Genomic DNA, 26,838 nt, shown 5'->3' with positions numbered 1-26,838 from the left:
TGGCTGGTGGTCTGTTGGGCTGGCTGACGTCTCTGTCTCCTCCTCTCTCCCGGCAGTTCATGGCATCAAGTGGACTTGCAGCAACGGGAACAGCAGCTCTGGCTTCTCAGTGGAGCAGCTAGTGCAACAGATTCTGGACAGCCACCAAACTAAGCCACCTCCCCGGACTCACAACTGCCTCTGCACGGGCACCCTGGGTAAGGGCTAGTGGGTGGGAGGGAGGGGAAAATTCAGCGAGGGAAACAAAAAAGGCCATAAAGATTTCTGTTATATGGCAGATCAGAGAAGGTGGTTGAGAGCTTTTATTGGTATGCGATTTATAGTGAAATTGAGTTTCAGGGTTATTGGCTTATTATTTTTGTTTAGTGATAACTGTGTCGGGGGCCGTATCTGAAAGAGCCCAGCTGTTCCTGAATGTTATGCTAATCAATCAAATGTTTTCAGCTGTGTAATTTCACTATAAGCTGTCGCTCAGGAAAATAATGTAGAGCACTAATTTCGAAAACAAATTACACCCAGTTGCGGCAAAAAACGTCCCATACGTTTTACTCACTGTGTACTAAAAGAAAGGCTAGTTTTATCATCCCAGGAGAAAATCGTCTCACAAATACGAAAACAAACAGATCATCCATCTTCAAGTATATGGAAAGCATTGTCTTTTCTTTTTCCCACTTTCCCATCCAAATCCCCAACCTCTTTTTCTCTCTTTGTCCTCATATAGGTGCAGGGAGCAGCGTGCACCACAAATGCAACAGCGCCAAACACCGCATCATCTCCCCCAAGGTAGACCCCCGCTCGGGTGGCTACAGCAGCGCTCACTCTGAGGTGCAAAACAACGACGTGTCGGAGGGAAAGACCGAGCACAGCGCCCATGGCGGAGGCAAAAGCTCCGGGGGAGGAGGCGGCGGGGGCAGCGCCAGGGAGAAACGCAACGGCAAAGTCCACAAGCCCGTCCTGCTGCACCAGAACAGCACGGAGGTGTCTTCCACCAACCAGGTCGAGGTCCCCGACACCACGCAGAACTCCCCCGTGTCCATCAGCAGCGGCCTCAACAGTGACCCGGACATGGCCGACAGTCCTGTGGTGACGGGGATGAGCCACGTGGCCTCCGTCATGTCTGGCCTGTCCCAGAGTGTCTTTATGTCTGAGGTCACCGGAGACCCCGTTTACAGCATGTCTCCCACCGGGGGTCCCAACGCTCACCTGATGGGTGCGGATGCCACCTCACAGGGCTTGGTGCTGTCTGTGGCCTCTGATCGTCACAAATTTGCCTTCCCCGGCGGAGGAGTAGGGGAGCCTGGGACTACCGTGGCAGGAGACAGCCTGTCCATGCTGTCTTCAGCGGGGGTATCTGAGGAACTGGTGCTCTCCAGCAGTCTGGACGCTGGGAGTCTCAAGATCCCAGAGACCAATATGAACTTTGACCCCGACTGCTTCCTGAACAACCCCAAACAGGGCCAGACCTACGGAGGCAGCGCAATGAAGACAGAGGGCAACTCCTCCTCGACCTCATCTTCCTCCGGCGGCGGCGGCTGCACCAACGGCAACATGCAGCGCTCCCCCACCATGACAGATAACGGCTACACCTTCAACTCAGCTTTGATAAAGAACATCAAGATAGAAGACACGTCCTTTGAGCAGCAGCTGGCTAAGGAGAGCGGCTACCAGGTGGGGCCGGTAGTAAACTGTGCCAGCGGGGTGTCTGTGTCATCTGGTGCTGGTTCAGGCCCGGGCAACCTTACTCTGACCGCAGCAGGCGCCCTGCTTCCATCTGGTGGGGGTCTGAGTCCCAGCACCACCCTGGAGCAGATGGATTTCAGTGCTATTGATGCCAAGCAGGACTATACTTCCAACGCCACCGCAGTGAGCTACGGTCAGGCCATGTCCAGTCCTCACATGCAACACCAGAGTCGTTCGCCCAGCTTCTTCCTCCAGGATTCTTCTCAGAGCGGCCAGGCTCAGCAGGGGAGGCCCGGCATGGGCCAGAAAACACATATGATGGAGCACAACTCACACGACTCTGGAGCTTATATGGGGCTGCAAGTTGTGAAGACGGACTCCCCCGGCAGCAACGGCCACCTCCACCATCACCACCAGGCCCACCAGAACCAGCACAGGGCCAACTGCAATGGGGGCTCGCCCACAGAGGGGCCCGGCCAGGCTGGCTCGCTCCAGCTGCTACAGTACCAGGGGGGCTTTCCCGGGATGGGTGCAGAGCACGAGGAGGTGGTGGGTCTAGAGCAACCGGGCAACGTGAGTTCAGCTCAGGGTGGAGCCACTGAGAATGGAGCCGAGAATCTACTCAAGCCAGGAGACCACATTCAGGCGTGTGGGGCGGGAAACGGAGAGGTCGGCGAGCACTACCTGCAGCAGGCCTCGGATGGTGGCGGAGGAGGGGCTGGAGGCGCGGGAGAAGGAGTAGCAATTCATAACGGCAACAACAACAGTGATGGCAGCAACCGCTCCCAGCAGCAACAGCAGCTGCAGCCTCTCCTCCAGGGCACGAGTATGGTCCAGGGGCTCTACAACGCCGTCGGGGCCCACCAAGGCCTCGGTGGAGCGGCCAGTAACGGAGGAGCAGGAGGGAACGGCATGGAGATCAGTCTGGATCACTTTGACATCTCTTTTGGTAACCAGTTCTCCGACCTCATCAATGACTTCATCTCAGTGGACGGCAGTGGAACCGCCATGTCAGCCGGAGGGGCAATGTATGCTCACCAGCTAGTCACATCCCACAGCTCCGATAGTCAGAACACAGCCGGCGGGGCCCCCCAGCAAGGCCAGGAAGACGGAGGGGCCAGGGGGTCTGGCTACAGCCCCTCAGAGCTCTGCCTTCAACCCTGCTGCAGCCCCCAGTCTCTGAGTGGAGGGGCCGGAGCAGGGGGGAACACGGGAGAGCCAGGCTCACTGTCCTACATGAATGTAGCAGAGGTGGTTTCTGCAGCTGTAGCCCAGGGGGCTCTGGGGATGCTTCAGGCCACAGGTCGGCTCTTCATGGTCACCGACTACTCACCTGAGTGGTCCTACCCTGAGGTGAGTGACAGGGCTCTTTTATTTTGTTTGGTTTTTGGGGGGGGATCACCACAACTCCACTCAACAGATTTTAAGAGTCAATTCCGCCTTTCGAACTAGAAACCATGTTTTAAATAGGTTAAAGGGTAACTTCAGTATTTTTCAACCTGGGCCCTATTTCCCCATGTTTTTGTTTTTAAGTGACTAATGGGGACAACAATTTTTGAAATTGGTCCAGTATTGAGGGAGAGCGCTGCAGCAGGCGCCGTTAGACTGCACTATTAAGTGCTTGTTTTTGCCACTGACAGGCTCAGATTGTTATTATGTGTATTATACATAGACTGCATATAAGAAGTGAACGTAGTCACTATCACGCCACCCATTGCATTGTGGACTGCCGTTTTGAAGCCTTGAGTTCTGCATTTTGGCCGTCACCATCTTGGTATTTGCCATCTTGTTTTTTTGCAACCAGAAATGACACAAGAGGGTGGAGCTAAGTACAACAGATCGCTGAATACGCCATCTTCAGGCTACCAAAAAGGTTGTAATTACCTTTCATGAGCTGAAAACACACCGTGAAAGGGTTAAAGTTGTAAGATGAAAACACAGACAACTCCCAGACCGGACAACAACGCGGTAGCAACCTGTCAATCACAAGGTAGCCACGACCTAAAGCATACCCTGCTTTATGGTCTATTTGACTCTAAATGTCACCATAATTTACTAAATGAACATCATGCTGTATTGAAGAAGACTCAAATAGCGATTGAACCCATAAACTCATGTTCACAATGTTTACTGAGGTAATAAATCAAGTGAGAAGTAGGCTCATTTTCTCATAGACTTCTATACAATCAGACTTCTCTTTGCAACCAGAGGAGTCGCCCCCTGCTGGCTATTAGAAAGAATGCAAGTTTAAGGCACTTCCACATTGGCTTCACTTTTCAGACTCCGGAGTTGCCCACTGGTATTACAGTATACGTATTAAGTGTCTGACAACATTATGGAAAGGACCCTACAGAGAAATGAAACATTTTTCTTACCTTTCCCTTGATCCGATCTGTTTGTTATTGTGTGTCTCGCTCTGAGAAGTCCATCCAGATTGTCGAAATCAGCTAAATATTCAGCCATGACATTGAACATCTTCTAGATAACACTAAGATACGCTTTCTGTACTCCAACACTGCTCAAACTCTCACTGACGTTTCAACCTTTGTCTTCTGGCAACAAGTCACATGACAGAATAACAAATAGACCTGATCAAGCGAAATGTAAAGAATAAACATTTAATTACATTACAGCCCGGTTTAGCGACTGCCGTCTGCAGCGTTCTCCTTTAACACTGGACCAATTAAAAAAAATGTTGTCCCCATTAGTCACTTAGACGCCAGGTTGAAAAATACTGAAGTTACTCTTTAAGTTTAGACCAATTATGTAAACTTCTTATTTTTAAATAAAAACAAAGGTGAATATATAACTAAACTGTCCTTGTAAATGTCCATTAGATTCTCAAGACTTTTCAGTGATTTTAATGGACAGTTCAGGGACCTTCTCCATGTTGTTATGTGTGTATAGTCAGTCCTTTTGGATGCGTGGGGACATTAAATACTGATGGAAATCATTTTTAATTGTTCTATTTGTCTGTATGAAGTGAAAATGATTGGCCTTATTTAAGGGTGATTCATGCATAAACAGTTTATTTTCAACAATTTGAGAAACATTTTGTTTTAGTTTCTCCAATCAGGAAGTTGAACTCTTACAAGAAAAATGTTAATTTGTCACAGAGAAAGGTGACAAGGCAGGTGGCAAACTGAAGTGTTAGCTAAAATATATACACACTAGTCAAAAAACTATTTCCAAGCTTCATTGATGCAGAGGCCTAAAAACAAGAACCTGAGAACAACTGACCTTGCTGCTGCATACTTGAATTAATCAATCTTTTGATCATTAGATTCTCAAACACTCACCCCTGCTTCAAAGGTGGCTGTAAATAGTTTGTTCTTTGCCTATGAAACAACTGCAGCTATGTTCAGCTTGAATTCATGTCATTTATACTAGGGCATACAGTAATTTCCTCTGGGGATAGAGGGACATGTCCCCCTTACTTTTCAAAAAGCTATTTTCAGACAGTCTGTCCTGGAAGGCATTCAAAATGTTGCACTGACACTAAAAGTGCCACAAATAGTTGTGTAACGAAGGATAACAGAGAAGTAGAGATGGAAGTTCCAGCCTAAAGAGAACTGAATATTAACCAGATTAGGCAGAAAAGAACAGTGAGCTTTTTAGTAAAGATGCAAATACAACATTATCTATCATAGAATGTCAGATCTCTATCAATGAAACCAAATGTGATTTAGGGTTGGTGCATTAATAACACATAACTTTACACAGCCTTTTTTGTTGATCATAATATTTAATTTGCCATTGTATAAATGAACATAAATTCAGGAGATAGCATTCACATAGTTTTTTCTTCACTTTGTGTTTCAAGAGCAAGTATTCCCAGAGGCTAAAAACATATCAATAGGGGTCCCTTAACCTTTGACCTCAAGATGTGAAGAAAATGGGTTCTATAGGTATCCACGAGTCTCCTCTTTACAGACATGCCCACTTTATGATAATCGCATGCAGTTTGGGGGAGAAAAAACATGCAAGTTTTTGAGAAGCAGTATAAATGTGTTATTTTGGCCTATTCTAAAAAAAAAAAGAGAAGGTGTATTTGAATATTTCTGCATACTGGGGTCCCTAAACAGTTGAATAAATTAGGTATGACTGGAAAGCTGAGACTTTTGTGGATCCAATGAGCCCAATTGTATTCATGTGTGATGATGTTAGTCCCTATAGTAGCTGTTTCATTCTAGTGAGACCATTTTTTTTAAACTTGACATCACTTTATAAAATGACCTGTGGTGACCTCTAGGATAATCCCAGCCTCATGAAACTTCATAGCCATAAACTACAGAGCTAGAGCATTCAGAGGATGGATGGTTTTCCTAACTATATTGACAATTAAGGGTGTTTCTGAGCAGTTTCCAGAACAGAAGTGCTCGCCATCCAATCACCGAAAAGTGCAATTCTTGCAGAAATCTCCAAATGTCAAAAGTTTTTGATACCAAATCACAGCATGGCTTTTTCTATGGTGTTCCTCAAGGTCTTGGTGTCTTAATGTTGTATTTTGGAGGGATTATTGACAATTTTGATCAGTTCTTGAGTTCATAGTTAAATAGTTAAATTTAGCACCAAATCTGTGTAACAAATGGTATCAACCCCAGAAATTGCTGCAGCAATTTATGAGACATAATAGAGCATGCAAGCCATCATATACTTCCATCATACTGATGTAAGCCCTTATACATTTTCACAATTTATTTTAATTAATTAAATTAATTAATTAATTGAACATTTGCATCTCAAATTAATCTTCAGGTTCCCAGTTTTCAGATGATGTACACCACTGCTATGTGACATATACTGCTGACTTACTATCTCCCCCTAAAGACCCCCAGTTCCCCCCTTAAAAAATACAAAAAAATGGGTTTATGTGGGTCTCTTATTTTGTGCATCAAATTCCCCTTTTCCATTGATCGATGATTATGTAATGCACAATCTTGTCAGTATTATGTTGTCAGCAGTAATACCCTCCTCAAACCTCTGGAGGGCAGCACAATATTTTAGTGTCAGTTGAGTCCTGTGTAGTCAAATGACGTCGGTTGTCCACATGATGGCAGCAGAGATCAGTGTCAGAGTTATTTTCTGTTCCTCACTGTCATTCTTATCTTTGCACGCTAGATGGCAGGGTAACAACAAATAATGGCAGTAGGGAAACCTGACCTGGCAGTTGTGTTATGACTTTGTTTAATCCATGTGTCCTGTTTGTTTCAGGGTGGAGTTAAGGTGCTGATCACTGGGCCCTGGCAGGAGGCCAGCTCCAACTACAGCTGCTTGTTTGACCAGATCTCAGTCCCAGCCTCGCTCATCCAACCAGGGGTGTTGCGCTGCTACTGCCCAGGTAAGACACATCAGAGAAGAGAAGGGATGTTTATGAGGAGATTATTCATGAAGCATCAGAGGAGCCGACTTTACTACTACTGGTCTTTCAGCAGTAAGCTAATTTCTATCATCAAAATAAACTTTACATTCCTTTTATGATTTCTATGTTGTTGTTTTCAGGGCTGTGGGTTTGGAGGGTTGTGGTGCTTAATTTAAACAAGATATTTTATTAATCACATATTTATATTAGTGTTATTATGGTAAGGATGGCCTCTGAGTGAGGAGAACAGCGTTACCATGGTTTTGCACTCGGAGGCTCACGTTACTGCAGTCTTGGAAAGAGAGGTGTGAGTTGGGTTGTACTCAAATTGGTTGCAATCTGCAACCACACCACTAGATGCCGCTAAATCCGACACACTGGCCTTTTAAAATCCTGCATCAAAAGCTACTGTATGTCTATCAACAGTCAAAAATGCATCTAATCAAATAAATGAAATATGTAGCAGGTTAAGCCGCCTGATGTGGCAGCATGTGAGTTGCTGTAATAATGTTATAGTATTATAATAAAGCCATGTGATTTAAGCCCTAAATTATTTTATTTTTTTTGTTTACACTGACAGTACTCGTGCATGGAAAGCTGAGCCAGTCAAATCTGACCGCGTAATAGTAACATTGTGTAGACACTTCATATGTACCGACTTCTGATCATCCTCTCCCTCTCCAGCTCATGACACAGGTCTGGTGACGCTGCAGGTGGCCGTCAGTAACCAGATCATCTCCAACTCGGTGGTGTTTGAGTACAAGGCCCGCGCTCTTCCTTCACTGCCATCATCTCAGCACGACTGGCTCTCGCTGGATGGTAGGTCTCTGCTCAGATTTACGTTAGCTTCGGTCCCTTGCCCTGACTCTTCCTATCTGTCCTCCCTCATTTTTTCCTCTCTGACTCTTCTATCAGGCTCTCCAAATCTCCCTTATTGATTTTGTTAATTTTGATTAATGACCTGCCGGACCATCATGCATTATAAATCCTCTCTCTAGCTCTGTTTTAAACCAATTTGTCACAGCTTACTCCTTCACATGCATTAGCTTTCCCTGGAGACAGACAAGTCTGCAGGATATTGTTGAATGCTTAGGAAATGCCAAAAAATGTATTGGGACATTCAATTTTTTTATCCATGTACGTAGTAAAGGCATGTTATATACATACACATTGTATGTTTGTTGTTGTTGCTAAATGCTGCACAGATATTCAGCTGGGGTTGAATTTTGGTCGGGATTAATGTTGCTACATCTCATATCAGACAGGGGCACAAAGCTAGAACGATAAAAAGGAGATAATGAGTTGAATATAAAATCTTGTGTTTCTAATAATAAAACAAGCTGGTTCTTTGGTCTTTGGCCAAACATGATAAAGGACATGAAAAAATCCTTGAGTTGGCTTCTGTTACACCGTATGTGTAGAGATTGTGTAGGAATCTTGTTATCAAAGTTGTGCGAGGGCACCTTTTGTTGGTAATAGGGCTGGACAATAGTTTGTTGTATTGGAATTGTATTGTTATAATGTAAAATTCTGCTGTCCAAATTAATGAATTGGAGAAAACTGCATTTAAAGCTGCAGTCGGTAATAAAAATAGTGTTTTGTTATATTTGCTCAAACTGGCAAACTGGTACTATATTCTGACAGTAGTGACTGAGACAGATAATCTGTGGAAAAAATCAGGTTCCTCTACCTCCTCCTAGTTATCCTAATGGCATTTGCAAGATTCCACCGCGCCCAAACCAAAACAACCAATCAGAGCCGAGGAGTCTCTAAAGCAGGTGTCAATCACCGCTCGCGAAGCTCATGAACTCCGACCAAACTGTCAAACTAGGCAGCGCTGATTAAAAATGAATCAATATTCCGTTACTGTAATGCATATCTAAAAATGTTTTCGGAAACATCTTGTAGTGTACTGTTTCGCTGTAAAATGAAAAAGTTTGTGACCCGGCAGCCTTGTTGAAAAAAGTCGAGCCAAAACTAAGCAGCGTCCATCGGCCGGAGCAAACATTCTCATTTTACAGCTAAACAGTATACTACAAGATGTTTCTGAGAACATTTGAGGCGAGAAATATCGGTACAAGAAACATATATGTGGGTCATTAGGGGCCTACTCCGCTAGAACTACTACTTCTTTAGGTTTAGGCAACAAAACACTGACCTTGGTTTAGGGAAAAACCATGGGTTTTGACTTCAAATAATTACATATCGGGCGCCGCAGTAGCTCACCTGGTAGAGGGGGCGTCCCATGTACCAAGGCTTAGTCCTTACCGCAGCGGCCCCAGGTTCGAATCCGACCTGCGGCCCTTTGCTGCATGTCATCCCCTCTCTCTCCCCCTTACAAAAAACTATCTCTGTCTCTGTCAAATAAAGGAATAAAAGCCCCAAAAATAATCTTTAAATAATAATAATTACATATCAAATGTTAAAGTGAAACTTAACGCTTGTGAACATCTGTGTTTGGTGTCCCAACCCATATGGAGTTTCATGCTGTCTATTCTACAGCGCCTGACTTCCGCTTCTGCTCCTGTAATAATTGATAAGGTCGCTAGAGGTCGCTGTCGTGTTCTTTTATACCACCTTTTGGTGATCTACCATGTGAATAGACGATCAAACTTAATATTGGGTGTACTAGGCCCCTAATGACTCACATCTAGTTCACGAGCTTCGCGAGCAGCGATAGATTGCTCTTCTAGGTTGTTTTTCTTCGGCCGCGGTGGACTATTGCAAATGCCATTAGGAGCTCTAAAAGGAGGCAGAGGAACATGATTTTTTCACAGATTATCTGTATGATGCCCTGCTGTCAGGATATAGTGACAGTTTCAGCAAATATTACAAAATGTTATTTTCTGCAACTGTAGCTTTGAAGACTATATTAATAAAAATGTATTTGAGAGTTGTTCCTGATGTAATGCATTGGAACAGTCCATTATAATGAATGAATCATTTGGATATATTATTATTAGACTGTCACAATGTGACTTTGCGTGATATTGCTGTACTATTAAGTATGTTAATTTCTGAAGAAGATTCTTGTGTTGTTGATTTTAACCATACCGCCCATCACAACTTGGTATTACCCAAGAGCAATGGTTCTCAGAGTTAACTTTGTTGTTGTGTCGTGTTAAGGTGTTTTGAATGAGACGTTTTTTTGCAGTCTGTTGTTCTGAGATGTGCAAGTTAAATACCACAAATCATATTTAAAGTGTAATTTTAAGGTCAGTGCCGTGAGAACGCCTCGTTGTCTCATCTTGCCTTTACAATCAGCCAATAGGAAAGCTATAAGAGTTATAAGAGACAAATTTGGACATTGTTTTTTTATGAGTCTTTGCAAATAGTTTTGTTTGATCCTCTTTCAGTAAAACAGCTTTAGTAGATCAGCATTGTAGATGTCTTCTACATACAACAACAACAGATGCTGCAGGGTTGGCAAATTTCCATTCTGTTTAAATTCAAATGAAGTCTGTGATTCAGAAGACCTACGCACGTTCACCAGAATCTAATGAGTATGTTGCCTGTTTCTATGTGTGTGTGTGTGTGTGTGTGTGTGTGTGTGTGTGTGCGTGTGTGTGTGCGTGTGTTTGTGTGTGTGTGTGTGTGTGTGTGTGTGTGTGTGTGTGTGTGTAAATGTGTGTGTGCGTGTGTGTGTGTGTGTGTGTGTGTATATATGTGTGTGTGCTGCTGGGGGAAGCATTGCTGCAGTGCTCGAGCATTGACAGGATAAAGTAGGGCACGGCGAAGCACCGGCTCACAGGACAGCTGCATTGCAGACGGCCCTTGAGGGAGTGGGAGTGAGTAATGGAGAGCTGGCGGCTCCCATACACGGCAGCACCAGTGGATCCCTCCGCCATTCATACCCTACTGCCTCACTGGCCCATTCACAGAACCAGTTAAGGAGGAGCTGACTGTCTCAGGGAAAAACACAGCCCACCCTATTACCTTACTTATATTAACCCCTTGCCTGCCATTGCTCACTATTTTTGTTGTTGTGTGCCGATCTGTGGTCTCCTGTTCGAGGATGAAGATGACATGGCAGTGAACCACAAAAGATTGTTGGGATTTTCATTTGTAAGGTTTTGTGGGATTTCAGCTGAATTTTTCTCTTTTGCGTCCAAATATCCAGCCATTTGTCCCTAAAATTGTTAGAGAAAGACGGTTCATGTAGAAAAGGGCATTTGCAGTAGTGTCAAAACAGCACAAAATAAGTTGAAAACCACTGAGATTGTGTGATACTTCAACAGACATATACATACACATGTGTGTGCATTGTTCCACACCTGTGTCTACAAGTTATGTAACATTATGTCAAGCTGATATGGCACCCCATGTGAGTTCCTGTGTGTACCTGCTGTGTGATAGAGAGAGAGAGAGGAGAGTGTTAGTAAAAGCAAAATGGAAGGATTGTTTCTGTGTGCCAATCACACACATGATGGATTGTTACTACAAGAAATGAGTTCTCCTCCGGGGTCCATCATGGTGTAAAGCGAGAGGTGACCAGCAGCTTCAGCACTAGCACACTGTGGACAGCGACTCTGGTGCAGAGCGCATGTTAAACTCTGCACTGGTTGTCTTTTTTTTTCGGGGAAAGGAAAATGCCATGATGGTAAATGGATTTGCATTATATAGCGCTTTTCTAGTCTTCTGACCACTCAAAGCGCTTTACACTACATGTCAGCATTCACACACTGATGGCAAAGGCTGTTAAGCTGCCAACTCTGCCCAGCAGAGGCTATGCCTTCAGGAGCAATTTGGGGTTAAGTGTCTTGCTCAAGGACACATCAAGATGTGATCTGGAGCAGCTGGGGATCGAACCACCGACCTTACGATTGTTGGACGACCTGCTCTAAGTGATGTGTTTACCCCTTGCAATCACAGAGAAATTCAATTTCCACTGTCATATCTAGACCATTTATAACTTATTTCAGAAGTAGGGCAGGATGTAATCACTTGGCCACGTGCATCATCATCACATCGATAAATGTCTTGAAGCACAACAGGAGAAGCTCTTCTCATCTGGCCATCTCCCTACTTTCAAAATGTGACCACATTCTTGTCACCTATAGTGTGACTGTGTACAGACACTTCTAACTTAACCCTTACGAACCAGTCACCTGATTAACTATAGGCTGCTGACATTACGCGCCATTACGCGCAATATGTTTTTGAGCTGCACAGCTTTTGCGAGTTTAGTTCTCCCACGGAAGCCTCACTGTGCTATGATGTGCTAATGGCACAGCTGCCTGCCTGCCTGCCTTGATTTGTCATAATGCAGAGTGGGGGAAGGGGCGCTTTTTCCTCTGCAGCACTGCAGGTATACGGAGCCATGGGCAGGACACACGCTGTCGGAGCTGCAGAGCGCTCATCGTCCGCCACAATAAGTCCCTCATAAGCCTCAGTCAGATCCCCATGGCACGGCACGGCACGACACGACACGACCCGAGCCGGTTGGTAAGGTTCGCTGGGAGCTGCCCAGAAATCACAGCCCCGCATAGCCGCATATATAGTGACTGTTAGTGTTCAGAGAGGAGCGTATTGACTGTGAGCCTCACCACACCGGCGTGACAAAACAATGCAGGAGCGGAGGAGTGGGCGTGTTTGGGTAAACATGGTAAACTACCGCAAAACAGAAAAAAAAGATTTAGTTTCAGACGGGCGAAAAAAAAAATCCAGTCAAACGACTTTCTCCGGTGATGGAGAGAGACTGCGTGAAGAGGCGCACACAGGGAACCGAATTACGCGTCGAGCAGATTTGACAATTCTTATTCTTATTTTACTGGCCAAATAAGTAATGATAATAGGATAAGGGGTTAGCTTTTCGGAGCAGGACCACGGCTCGAGGAGGAGGAGGAGGAGGGGGAAGGAGGAGGAGGAGGAGGCAGATTAGGGCGTCTGTTTACCGGCGGCACGTGCGCGTAAAACGTCTCCAAAGCAGCGGTATTTGGTCGTTTTTACTGCAGGCAGCGACTACTAGAAACACAAGGAAAGTGTGTATGTGTGTGAGGTGAAACAAGTGAAGAGGAGGAGGAGGAGGGGGCTATTAGAGGAAGAACAGTAGTGAGCGCTCTTCCTCTCTCTCTCTCTCTCTCTCCATCTCTCTCTCTCTCTCTCTCTCTCTCTCCATCTCTCTCTCTCTCTCTCCTCACGTCGCTCTCTTCCCTCACTTTGTTCTATTGTTGACGAGTGCTCTGTTGAGATTGAGATACACCAAAAGGATATTTCTTTTTTTCTTCTTCTTATTGTTGCTTTCTCCGTGTTAACACCATGCGGTTGGTCCGACCGCCAGGCTGTGTGTGTGTTTGGGGGGCAATTTGAGTGAAATCATGCAGCTTTTGGTTTTGGACTTCTTTGGGTCTCAGGATGCGCGTGAATGACACCTGCTTTTCCTAAAACAAAAAAGACAAAAGAAGCTGTTTTTTTTTTTTTTTTTGCTTTGGGGTGGACTCTACCAATGGAAAATAAGATAGAAGGTTAGAAGTGTTAAGTTCAAACCTCTGTGGCTGTATAGTGCTGTGCTGTGTGTGTGCTTGTGTTGTTTTCATTATTCTGTGCCTCTCTCGTGTAAGAAGAAGTTGAAGTTTACACGTTTCTCCTCGAATATTGAGCATGCTAAGTTCTTATTTCATAGTTCTGTGCGGAGTTTTAAAGAAGTAGTCTGGTTTTTAGACACATGCTTTTTTCTTCAAGTGTTTCATGTGACTCTGCCTCATTGCAGAGCACCGGAGAGTTGACGTTGATAGTATAGCCAACTCCTGACTCACGACTAGTGCCTGCATGGGCATATTAAAGACTCCTCAAGACACCGTCACCGTCAAAGACAGAAAAAAACAGTAGGATATTTGCTTTCTTGGCACATTTTGAAGAAGTTTGTGCACATGTTTTTTTTTTTTTTTCTCAAAGTCTGGTACTTTTTGGCAAAAACCTGCCTCTTACATTTACAAGGTCTTGCCAGTTTTTAGTGTGTTTTGGTCTGTTGGAGCTATCACATCGTGTCTCAGTCTGGTTGTCCTTATGAAGCACCAGCTGCTACTAGAGCTGCTTCACGTGTTGTTCAAAGTGTGCTAGTTGCTCTAGCGCATTGGAGGCTTGTCGCATCCCTGTGAGTGCTGCTCAGGTTAACGGGGCCATGCAGCGAGTCGTCGGTGAGATGCTGTTGTTTCAGGAGTTCAGATCACATCCGAGGCTGATGTTATCATCAACAACAGCACGGAGTGATTTAAAGAGATAAAATAGGGCGAGATAAAAAAAAAAAAAAATGAAAAAAACTCCACGTTGCTCCAGTACAGTATCCATCGTGCCTCTGAGCGTTTCAGCACCACACATCTGTGGACAGCGACTTCACTTTAACCCCCTTTTATTAGTCCTCAAACTTTCCAACTTTCCTGTTTTACTATTTAAAGTGAGACATATACATTGAGATATACATTTATCTACCTGTTGCTGGTCTGTGAAGTTTCCCTATATTCAATGCACATGGCACAAGATGCATAGCACCCCATTGTAGTAAAAGAACTGTGACAGACACAATACAACAGAACCAAAGTTGCAAAGTCTTGTGGAATATGTTTTACATAGGTCTAATGCATATGAATTCATTGTAGTAATACCAAGTATGCAAAGTATAATTTGCAGCAGTCGGAACAGTTTATATCTTGGTCCTACTAGTAGCACTATTAGTTGTGTGCTTGTTGCAGAAGCATGAGTAGCAATATTAATATTGACAATATCACTTTGGCAGGAGTTTTGCCCCCCTTTGCCATAACCCCACATAAAATAAACCAATAAAATACTGTAAAGATATGTGTGGGTGTGTGGATATGTGTATGCAAGTATATGTTTCTAGGGACATGAATGTAGACGTGTGTATATATGACGTTATGTGAACTGTATGCATTTTTCATGGGGGCATGAACATGTGTAGGCTGTAAAAATGGATTTCCCCCCATGGGACATTAAAGACTGACTATCTATCTTCCTGCCTAAAGATATCTTATAATATCAAATATAACAGCAGGATTCATGTAATTTTAGTAAATATGTTACTGCAACTGTGTATAGCTGTTGTAGTAATAACAGAAGCAATAGTAGTAGTACTAGTAACAGCAGCAGTGACTGCTCACATCGAAAGGTGTTGGATCACCCCAGACAGGAGGTTTTAAAGAGGTATGTTTAAAGAGAGAGCGCATCATTTCTTACAGTGATGCTACTTTATTTATTTATTTATTTAACCTTATAGTTCATCCGTCCATTTAAGTAGGGCTGGGTGATATAACCACACATTACCACCATGGTAAAGCTTATTTTTTTTATAAATGAAATACTCAACAAATGAAAAGTATTGAGTATTTTCTCAATTAATTAATAACAATATTGCAAAAATGAACATAAGCAGTTTCAAGTGAAATTATAGAGAAAAAACAAATGAATATTTCCATATATACACCGTTTGTTAATCGCATTGAAGTCTTCAAATGATATCCCCTCAAAACATTTCACATCAGTATGTGCTTATTATCAATTTAGACGATGTAATTGTGTATAATGATATCTCGATATATGATTTCATCATGATACGATTCCATTGAAAGACAATACATTATCCTATTGAATTATCGCCTAGCCCTAAATTTAAGTCTAGTACACATAAAAACAGTAACACCTTGTCTATGTAATGCAATTATTCATTAATTTTGCCATTATGAAGCTTATAGTATCATGTGTTGTTTGTGGTGTGACTGTCAAATAGATGTCAAGTCAAGCTAAGTTGGTAAGTTTTAAATCTATAGCTTGTGGTTTGCATTAGGTTACATTATATTATGCATCCAAATCTGTCTTTCGCTGTGATTTGAAATATGCATGATATTGTCCGCCTCTGTGCTAACAGGCTCCTGTCTGCTTATATAGCACAAGGGGATCATTTATTGTTCTGGATTCTTAGCTAACTGTACAGTATATTAATAACTATAATCTAGGGGAAAGTGCTTCTTTACGTTATGTTGTAAGTTTGGTTTTTCTGTAGTCTGCTAATGCATTTATTAAACTCAGGTTCACTCCCTGTTCATGCTGTGCAGTTGTATCCCTCTGAGTTGTCATAAAACCAAATTAGAACAGAGGGGGTAATAATAATGGTCTCAAACCAAGCATGCATTATATCACATTCAAGATAAAATGGCTCATAGTCTCAGGTATGTAGCTCTGTTCGGTCTACTGGCTGTCTTCACTAGAATACACCCTAGATAGGATTCCAGTATGTGACAAAAGAAAGAAGTACAATGTACAAAAAGATTTGGAGTAAAATGGAGGATAGGCTGAGAGATCATTTAGCCTAACTGTGTTGTCTTACTATTAATGGAAAGCTTTGGAGACGTCCTGTCCCTTGGGTTGTGGTGTTCTTATATCAGATTGATTCATCTTTGAAATGATTTCTCCACTCATCGTCTCTCATTTGCACTCCTGCCTGCAGTGGATGTGTCAAGCAGTATATAGTTGTTTATGCAAATTGGGAAGCTAATGATATGTACTTGTTACTGCATCAATCTATAAAAAATCAAACTACTACTACTTTCCAAGACAAAAAGCCAATACGGTGTTACTCTATTAGTGGGATAGTGGATGACAGTAAATCCCCGCGGCGTGCACTCTTGGCATTTTACCTTCAATATGACACAATGTATCTATTCAGCGTTCAGACTATCATATTGACCTATATAACTGGACAAATGCCAGTAGGTTAAGAGCTGCTTCACCTTTATGGCGGAACAGAAAAGTATCATTCAAGCGTTGTGACCTTTGTTTGCGGTCATTAAGCTGCTGTATATGGTTGAGAATAAATCCTCTGTTGAAACAGGGGTGAGACAGAATAGTCTGACAGGACGTAATGCCTCAGAATATTGCATTTTTTCTAACTGTTGCTGTTGTAATTTGGCAATACACTGCAAGATAATAATTCCAGGCGTCTTGCTGGCTTAACTTGTGTTTTTAGACGTGAAATCTAAATGTTGATTGACCTGCATGTGAAGGACTTCAGCTATTGTGTGCAGGTTGCACATTGTTGTATGCGAGATAGGGCTGTTTGTTGGCAAGAATTTGGCCATACAATACGTATTATGATACAGGGGTTACCATTCAATATATTGCAATATTATATTTTGCAATACTTTAAGCAAGGTGATACATCGTGATTTTTTTTTTTTTTAATTTTAGGAAAAACTGTCATAGTATTAATGGTGCCTTCAAATGAAACTCGTGAGCTTGTGGTTACAACATGGGAAGTCGTGTACACAATATGCTTGGCGTTTAGCTGGTTAAGTCGTGAGAACACCGCTGCCAAGCAACGGCAATAATAACGTTACTGTTGGCGTCTAGAAGCCACAGAGGCTAACAATTTAGCAAGCTAGCAAGTGGATAACATAATGCAGGAAATGCAAAGGCATAATGACAGAGGAAAAAGATTAGGCAGTTGGGAATATCAACATTCTCCTGAGACATATTATAAAATTCCGAAGAAAAATAATATACAACTAAAATTACAATATATTAACTTATTATGTACCAAAAATTAACTTTCATGCCCTTCGCCATTTCTGACGTCAACAAACACATCACAACTCCTGAACTCGGAGCTTTCAGAAACTTTCCACTTACGAGGTTTTGAATACCACATCAGAGTCCATATCAATGCCCGCTCATATGGACTCTTCTCTTGAACACAGTAAACACATTTGAAGGCACCAAAAATCCACACCACCATATGTATAAAATCTGAGTAAAAACGTAAACTGTTTTATGCAATCAGAACAGTGGGATCTGCATTTGCATATGTCACAGTCCCACAATCCAATATCATAGCACTACTTGTTGTGCAATCTGAGCCACTGTCTGCCACGAATCTTTGCATGTAAACTATTCATTAAAAATCGATAGTGTTTTTGAGAATCGATACAGTATCATAAAACATAATACCGCGAGTGTATCGATATTTCCTCCCACCTCTAATACAAGACCAGTAAAGCTATAAGAACATTTGCCCATGTGACAACTGATGGCTTGAGGGACAGGGCATACAAAACATGGACGATCACCTAACAGAGAGGGGCGGCTGTGGCTCAGGGATTGAGCGGGTCGTCCACCAATCAGAAGGTCGGCGGTTCAATCCCCGGCTCCTCCAGTCCACATGTCGAAGTGTCCTTGGGCAAGATACTTAACCCCAAATTGCTCCCGAAAGGCTGTGCCACTGGTGTGTGAATGTGTATCTAGATTAGATCCTGATGGGCAGGTTGGCACCTTGCATGGCAGCCTCCGCCATCAGTGTCTGAACGTGTGAGTGTGAATGGGTGAATGCTGACATGTAGTGTAAATGTGCCTTGAGTGGTCAGAAGACTAGAAAGGCGCTATATAAATGCAAGTCCATTTACCATTTAGAAAACAGCAAACATGTTTAAAGGCAAAAAGCACAACTAAATCTGTATGAATCTTTAGTAGTCATTTTATTTGCTTTTATGGAGTCTATATGGTCCTCCAGGGGATCCAGTGTCCTACAACACACCAAAGCCATACGGGTTAGGTGAATTTAGGGTTGGACGATATGGAGAAAAGCAAATATCGCAATATTTTTGACCAAATATCTCTAGTGATATTGCGACAATATTGTAGGGTTGACTATTGGTGCTTTCTCTGAATATTTACACAATGACATTTTTGATAAATAATCATCAGTAATGTGGATGTAATGACTAAGTGGCAAATAATAGAACAGCTAGAACAGTCTGGTAAGTTCAGAAAATCACATCACTTTACTGTAATGCAGCCTTTAAAACAAGGAAAAGACAACACTTATTGCCATATTATGATATAACCATATTCAAAATCGCAGATATCTAATCTCACATCACGATATCGATAAAATATCAATACATTGCCCAGCCCTAGGTGAACTGGAAAGTCAAAATGATGTCTAGGTGTGGATGTGAATGAATGTATCTGTTTATGTGTGGATGGATTGACGACCTGTCCATGCTGGACCTTTCCTCTCACCGCGACCCTGAACAGGTTAAGCCATATAAAGCAGGCTGATGGATGGATTGATTTGATGCCACAGCAACAGATTGTACAAAAGAAAGATGTCTCTATCGCAAACAATGAACAAATTAAATCCTTTGTTATCACTCTGCTAACGAGAATAAAACAAAGAAAAACCACAACCACTCGTTCCACTATGTGAAAGTAAAGTCAGCCCTTGATCAACAGACAGCCATGTGTTCCAGCTGCGAGGGGCTGCTGCCAGATGGCCCGGCCCCTTCCCCTGCACGGTCACAAATACCAGCCCCTGTCAGTCAGCTCACACAGAGAGCCAGAGGGAGGCTGGCCTCCGGTCTTCCTGCCGGCTTACATGTGAGGAGTTGACTGGCTGCGGGGCGATAATGAGGTCCAGCGTTAAACTTGATTGGCGTGAACACAAGCAGAGGTTTAGAAGGGAGGATTAAAGATGTCCTCCCACACTCTGTCAGAAGTTCACTATATGAATAACCCTACTCCTGTCTTCTCATCTCACTTCGCCCTTGTACTTTCTTTAACTGTAATCTCTCCTGCTGTCTTCTTCTTCCTCCTTCTTTCAGCCTGTTCTCACTCCCACTGTGCTCCTCAATGAACAGCCCCATCCTTCCTTCCACCCCATCTGTCTGTATGTCAACCTGTCTCACGAGGAGCTGCTGCCACGTCCCAGAGATGAGACAGATGACATGGGGCAGGGTCCTCCTCTCTCTGCTTCTCTCAGAGGACATGAGTGTCCTTTGAGAGAAGCTAATGAGAAGCATCCGCAGATCCACAGAGATCAGGCGCAGAAATTATACTTATGCTATAGATTTCATGCAGAACCAGACCCTTGACTTTCCCTCATGTTTGTAGCCTATAAGATCTTAATCTGTATGACGGGACCGGGTCACGGGCCAGTGTCTGGTCAGTCTCATGATGACAACACTGGTAATTTATTATAATGAGCATCGCTCCCAAGGCAAGCGATAAAATTACTCATTTGGGTTATCGGTCATGAAAGTTCAAGACCTCTTGTCACAGAGTATTACGCGGGTGTTTTTTCACACTCCAACGTTCCCTTTTTTTAGCCGAGGCAAGTGTCGCTCTATTAAAAGACCCGAAGTATGGAGTTTTCCCGTCCTCTCCAGGCTTTCGTCCCAGAGGTGAGAGGTTTTCCTCTCGCTTCGAAGGGGGAGACAAGTCAGGTCATTATTTAGCAGCACTGTAATTTCAAAACACACACTTTAATTGTTATGTAACAGACTGTACAGAAAAAAATACTTCATTCTCTTAGCTCTTGTCATTAACTCTCACATAACACTTACCGTAACACTCCACGGTATAACAGATAGGAGTTCAGGCAGATAGGAGTGTGAGAGAATTGATGGAGCATGAAAGTCAGTGTGATTTAGGATGAGTTCTCTCTCCTTTTCTATTTTTCATATCTAATTTGGATGGGGGAAAGTTAGCAATGGTCCAAGTCCTGCAGGGGAATGCATCACCAAAAGCAAGGGGAAGATGAAGAAGAAGAATCTCCACAAGCGAGTGAACTCATTTGCAGAAACTTTGCTTTGCTTTGGAAGGCATATGTGTGTCATGACAGCTGTAAGTTTACACCTCAGCTGACGAATAGTCAAGTGTTAAGAGAGCGTTGGTCTGCCTCATTTTTGCGCCCAACTGCTTTTTTAAAATAGCGTGTCACAGTCTGCCCCAAATGTGCGAGAGTGACCACGTCTGCCGCCACACGCCGTCACAAGGGAGTAAACCGGAGAGTGGGAGGGCGTCGACGACGTCACGGTGTTGTTCCAGTTCTGTGTGGCTGCTCGCCTTCCGCGTCTCCTCCCTCTCCCACCCTCCCACTCGTCTCAGCCCCCATCCTCCCTCTGCAGTGGACGTGCATCGCATTTGGAGCAGCAGGCAGCAGGTGGAGATGACATCATCTGCACTGCAGCACACTGCAGCACTGGGTCTGAACAAAGACATGTCAGCCTACCGCTAACTATCCCCTCTCTCTCTCTCTCCATCTCTCTCTCTCCCTCTCCATCTCTCCGTCTACGTCCCCCCTAACCTCCCTCCATGTCAGCCAGAGGGAGAGGGAGAGCATAGCCTTTTACCAAGTCAGGTTGTAGTGCTGTGACCTATCTCAACCCTCTGACTCCCCTCCTGACATCAACACTCAGTCTTGAACAGGCTCTCAAATCTTCACCTGTTTCCACAAGTCACCATGTGGATAGGTGAAGATGGATCCCACACAGGAAGAAGCACTGCAGACGCTCCGAGCGTTTTTCCTGCTTGATAAGACAGTGATCGACTCACGTAGACGATGTACAGCACACACACACACACACACAGAGACCTCAGTGTTGTCCTCCAAGTGCATTATTCACAGTGCAGCATGTTGTCACCAAGAGCACTAATTTACCAGCCAGTGACATTATGTTTTTCTGTCCAATGATAGCAGTTACTTGACCTCTTTTACGCCGGCTTATAGGAGGTCTGACTGTGACATTAGCTCCCCACGGAGCCCTGAGCCGTGACTGCCAAGATACCGTAAAGCGCAAATGTCACCAGGTCGTGCTGCACGGGCTCCCCCACTTAGAGTCATTAGGTCCCTACCTACGGCGTCAACACGGAGAAAAGAGAGTAGGCCAGGTACACAAAAGCACAGCAAAGAAGATTTATAGACTCTATTTTTTTCATTGTTTGCCTTTCTCTCTCCATTTTTTTTTTTTTTTGCCGGAGTCCTTCCCCTCCCCTTCATCAATAAGCCAATAGCACGCAGGCAGACCATACACACACAGCCATGTTCCTGTCGCCTAGTTACCGCTCGGCAGCAGGTTGCCACAGAAACGGCCTCATAGTGGCTAAATGGGGAATGCTAATGCAGTCTTCTATACTCCCTGCTGCAGTGGGCTCTCTGTGCCCATCCCATTCCACTGTCTGTACACAGCATACTTTGTGTGTTTGTGTGTGTGTGTGTGTGTTTGTGCGTGTGCGCGTGTGCGTGTGCGTGTGTGTGTGTGTGTGTGTTGTTTATTTGTGTGTGTAGGTGAGTGTTTATGGAGTGGTTTCCTAAATGTCTCAGTGAACTTTGTGTCTTGTAACGCTACATAAATGTATTGCAACAGGTTTAAATTGTAGTGTTTACTTAAACGTGCAGTAGGCAGAATGTTTTTGGCATCATTTTGAAAAAATTCCATTATAACCTTTCAGCATATTGTAATTCAAGTGTTCTGAGAGAAAAGAGACTTCTGCACCTCTTCATGGCTCTGTTTTCAGGCTTTGAAAAACCTAGCCCGTCAGGTCATTTCAGAGAGAGAGTGTTCCTGTTGGCTGTTCATTCAACAGAGGCAGCTGTCAATCACTCGCAAACTCCGATCAAAAGGTCAAACTATGCAGCGCTGATCAAATATGAATCAATATTCTGTTACTGTAATGCCTATTTCTCACTTCATATGTTTTCAGAAACATCTTGTAGTGTCCTGTTTAGCTGTAAAATGAGAAAGTTTGCTTCGGCTGGTGGGCGGTGCTTGGTATTTCCTCAACTGATCTCAACTTGGCTCTGATTGGTTGTTTTTCTCCACTGTATGATATCATGTAGATAGCATTAGGAGCACCGGAGGACACATGATTTTTTTTCAGACCACCTGTCTCATGCACTACTGTCAGGATATAGTGACCGTTTTATTAATATAACTTTTTTTTAATCATATTCGCTCCAATTCTATCCACTGCTGCTTTAAGTGTGTGGATTTTTTACTATCAGTAAAATGCATTTTGTGTAGTGTTCAAAACAGCAGTCACAGTCTGCTTCATTTTTCAGTTACACCCTGTTTTTTTATGTCTGTTTCACTAATTAAAATACATGTTAGTCTTTAAAAGTCACTTGCTCTGCCCTCTCCTCTCCTCACTTACGTATTGAATTATGCAGTGTGTTCTATATTTCTGACAAGGCTGTAAACCTGAGCAGAGACAACCCGCAAAACTACACTGACTGACACAGGTTGCAAAACAGTAGTTGCCTCCTAAGCAGCATACGAACACTCTGAAGTCTTATACTGTACGCTTCCATCCATCTCGACATATGGAAAGGCTGGATTGATTCTGTACTGTCGGCATCTTGGTCCCCCTACCATCCATGCTCATGGAACGGGGGCCAAAATAGGGTGTACTTAATCAGCTGGAGAGGGCCTTCAGCTGTACAATCCCCCCTCCAGAGCGTGTCTGAAGCCCTTTGTGAAAGGGTGGACACATTCAACATGCCCCCGCTCATTGGCCAATCGTTCAACCTGTATTACTCTGCCGGGGCTCCTGCGTTTGAGTGGCGCAGAAGAGATGGCGGCAGGAGTTTAGTGACGGCATCCATTAGCGGATGATTGATGGGCTTTAAAGGTTATTTTAGTAAAGCCAATGTTTTGATGAAGTTGATGATTGATGCTATTGTTTTCACTCACACTCTGGGGAGATTAATAATGATTATAAGGTGTTTTTTTATGTTACAGCTGAAAGTAGGATATTAACTTCATCAGCTTTGCAGTATCTCAGAAATAGGCTAATGCATTTGATTGTGTGCCTCATGATGTTAAGCCCCAAGAAGTCACTGCGACAGTCTGCTCAGAGCAACATATTTGGTGCAGCTTGTGGTGCATACTGTGTGATCATTTGTCTTGTCAGGACACACGGGGTTGTTTGTGCTGGTAATAGCAAAAGACAGCCATTTTTTTTCTTCTTTTTTTGCACACTGGATGCTCCTAGTGTGCTGACGTGTTTCTTCTTCTTGTGTCCCACTGCTCACCTAGATAACCAGTTCAGAATGTCTATCCTGGAGCGCTTGGAGCAGATGGAGAGGAGGATGGCGGAGATGGCCAGCCACCAGCAGTCGAGCAGTGCAGGGAGTGGCGGAGCTGGGGGAGGAACAGGGGGAGGGGGAGGAGGAGGAGGAGGGGGAGGAGGCGGAGGAGGAGGTGGAGGCAACAACAGCCAGTCACAGGTAACAAATGCCACGTTACGCCACTCATGTGTTGTGCGTAAAGACGTACGTGTGACAGGACACAGCAAGCACATTTTGTATAGACAACAACCAATAATGATGCGCCCTTTTGTGTATGTAAGTGTTTATCTGGTCAGACGCAGGCCAGCAGCTCCTTCGAGAGTCGTGTCGTCGTGGTCTGTGAGAAGATGATGAGCAGAGCTTGCTGGGCCAAGTCCAAACATTTAATCCACTCCAAGACCTTCAGAGGCATGACACTCCTTCACCTGGCTGCAGGCCAGGGCTACGCCACACTCATCCAGACACTCATCAAGTGGCGGTGAGAACAAAATCCTCTGTAAAATACTGTGGCGCTTTTGGTTTGTAACTGGTGTGCATCGCACTAAATAGCAGCGAGATACTAATTGTTTCCTCTCTTCCGTCCAGCACCAAACACGCTGATAGTATTGATTTGGAGTTAGAAGTGGACCCTCTCAATGTAGATCACTTCTCCTGCACGCCTCTGGTAAGAGAGCTGAAGTCATTTAGAACAGTGTGAGCAAGAAAATCTGAGTTTGTGTGATGTGTCCTGAGTAGGGCTGTCAATCAATTAAAATATTTAATTGCATGATTGTCCATAGTTAATTGCGATTAATCACATTTTTTATCTGTTCAAAATGTACCTTAAAGGGAGATTTGTCAAGTGTTTAATACTCTTATAAACATGGGAGTGGACAAATATGCTTGCTTTGTGCAAATGTATGTATATATTTATTATTGGAAATCAATTAACAACAGAAAACAAAGATAAGAAACCCTCACAGGTACTGCATTCAGCATAAAAAATATGCTCAAATCATAACATGGCAAACTCAAGCCCAACAGTCAACAACAGCTGTCAGTGTGCTGACTTGACTATGACTTTGACTTGCCCCAAACTGCATGTGATTATCATAAAGTGGTCATGCCTGTAAAGGGGAGACTCGTGGGTACCCATAGAACCCATTTTCATTTGCATATCTTGAGGTCACAGGTCAAGGGACCTCTTTGAAAATGGCCATGAATTTAGCACAAGTTTGGAGCGTTATTTAGCCTCCTTCGCAACAAGCTAGTATGACATGGTTGGTACCAGCAGATTCCTTAGGTTTTACAGTTTCATATGATATCTGTATCTTCACTTCTTCTAGCTTTAAAACTGAGCATGCTACAACTCTAAAAGATTGATTGCGTTACTGCGTTAAAGAAATTAGTGTCATTAAAAGGAATTTGCATTAGCGCGTTATTATTGTCTTAACTTTGACAGCTCTAGTCCTGACAGAAGCCTGTAGTTGGTGTAGATTGATGCTTTTATTTAAACAGTCTGGTGTAAATGAAGCCCATTAACTCTGTTTCCCTTTGCTACTTTTTCTACACCTTTCATTTTCCCATCCAGATGTGGGCGTGTGCGCTGGGTCACCTGGAGGCAGCAGTGGTCCTGTATAAGTGGGACAGACGTGCCCTAGCTATCCCAGACTCTCTGGGTCGCTTACCCCTCTCCATCGCCCGATCCCGTGGTCATACCAAATTGGCTGAATGTCTGGAGCAGCTACAAAGGGAAGAGCAGCAGTCACCAGCACCTCTACCGCCCGCAACTCGCATGTCTTTCTCCCCGGCCCCCGACACCCCCACCACAGACAGCTGGATGGTCAGCTGGGCGAACAACAGCGGAGTAGCACCCGGCGGCAAGAAAGGGGGTCCTGCCACCACGACAACCACATCCTGCACCACGAGCCTCAATCCAGGCCAGTACAGTTCTCTTACTGTACACTAGTTAAGCTCACTCTCTCTTTTAATGTATTATGCAGCTAATTGTTATATGTTTTTTTGCAGACTTGAGAAGGCCCAGGTCGGAGCCCTCCAACTACTACAGCAGCGAGGGCCAAAGAGACCTCCCGCTAGCTAAAAAACACAAACCCAACCCAGAACTGTTCCAGACTCGGCCTGACAAGGCCATGTCTGTTCCTCTGAGCCTGGAGCAGCAACAGCTCCACAAGCTGTCCTCTAGCCCCAAGAGCCTGTCCTCGGAGGGCCTGAGCTCAGACAAGGGCCTGTCTACGGGAGGCAGCACGGGGACCAGCAGATGGACCTCCAGAGAGGGTTTCTCCAGCAGCGGCATGGGGAGGAAGGCGCTGGGGGTCAGTGGAAGCAGCAGCCTGGGGAAGGAGAAGCTGGTCAGCCGGTTGCGTCAGCGGGAACAGCTCGGCATGCTGGTGATGGCTGACAGAGAAATGGCTGACGCAGAACTGTTATCCTATCGGGAAGATCTGGAGAACCAGGACTGTCTCACGCAGATGGATGACCTGCAGGTGAGAATAAACAGCTGTGTACTCGGTCAGCTGAATGTGTGGAAAATGCACTAGTACAGATGAGAGGTTCAAAAATAATTCGGACCAAAGACATTTTGCTGTTCATTTAAATGCCTGTATCACAGAAATAGCATTTATAGCATCATATTTTTGTAGGCCAACCCGGAAGTTAGAATCGCACAGGTTCCCCTCGACAAAAAGCCAATGGGATTTTACCATTGGATTTTTGATTATTGCAGAAGTTAAACTCTGTGGCAAACAAACGTTTATGATACTTTCACATTTTGTTCAGCAAGATAATCTCCACGAATGAACACCACTTTTATGATTTTTTAAGCGTGAATGCAATCGTCAGAAGTAAAAAGTTAACGTTAGGCTATAAACAAACTACACCAAGGTCGCACGACTTCACTTCAACACCACTAAGCTAACGGCGGACTAGTGTTCAGTGTGATGAC

General features: G+C 44.0%; 1 protein-coding gene across 10 annotated transcripts in view; it reads left to right on the top strand.

Annotated features, from left to right (window-relative positions):
• The window catches only part of camta1a (calmodulin binding transcription activator 1a), a 342,481-nt gene that overhangs the window by 303,102 nt on the left and 12,541 nt on the right, over positions 1-26,838 (top strand). For 8 of the 10 annotated variants that reach the window (XM_037771703.1, XM_037771698.1, XM_037771696.1 and 5 more), the window contains 9 exons: positions 57-197; positions 722-3,033; positions 6,895-7,021; positions 7,727-7,861; positions 23,866-24,056; positions 24,179-24,375; positions 24,483-24,561; positions 25,468-25,816; positions 25,905-26,380. In XM_037771703.1, coding sequence (XP_037627631.1) covers positions 57-197; positions 722-3,033; positions 6,895-7,021; positions 7,727-7,861; positions 23,866-24,056; positions 24,179-24,375; positions 24,483-24,561; positions 25,468-25,816; positions 25,905-26,380 — 4,007 coding nt within the window. Of the gene's footprint in view, positions 1-56; positions 198-721; positions 3,034-6,894; positions 7,022-7,726; positions 7,862-13,234; positions 13,507-23,865; positions 24,057-24,178; positions 24,376-24,482; positions 24,562-25,467; positions 25,817-25,904; positions 26,381-26,838 lie in introns of those variants that run through there. The other 2 variants (XM_037771700.1, XM_037771704.1) reach the window with 2 other exon arrangements.

Source organism: Sebastes umbrosus, chromosome 6, assembly GCF_015220745.1.
Source record: "Sebastes umbrosus isolate fSebUmb1 chromosome 6, fSebUmb1.pri, whole genome shotgun sequence".
In the NCBI taxonomy this organism is placed as follows: Eukaryota; Metazoa; Chordata; class Actinopteri; order Perciformes; family Sebastidae; genus Sebastes; species Sebastes umbrosus.
Note: the sequence above shows the minus strand (reverse complement) of the source record. Positions and strands in the feature narration are given on the sequence as shown.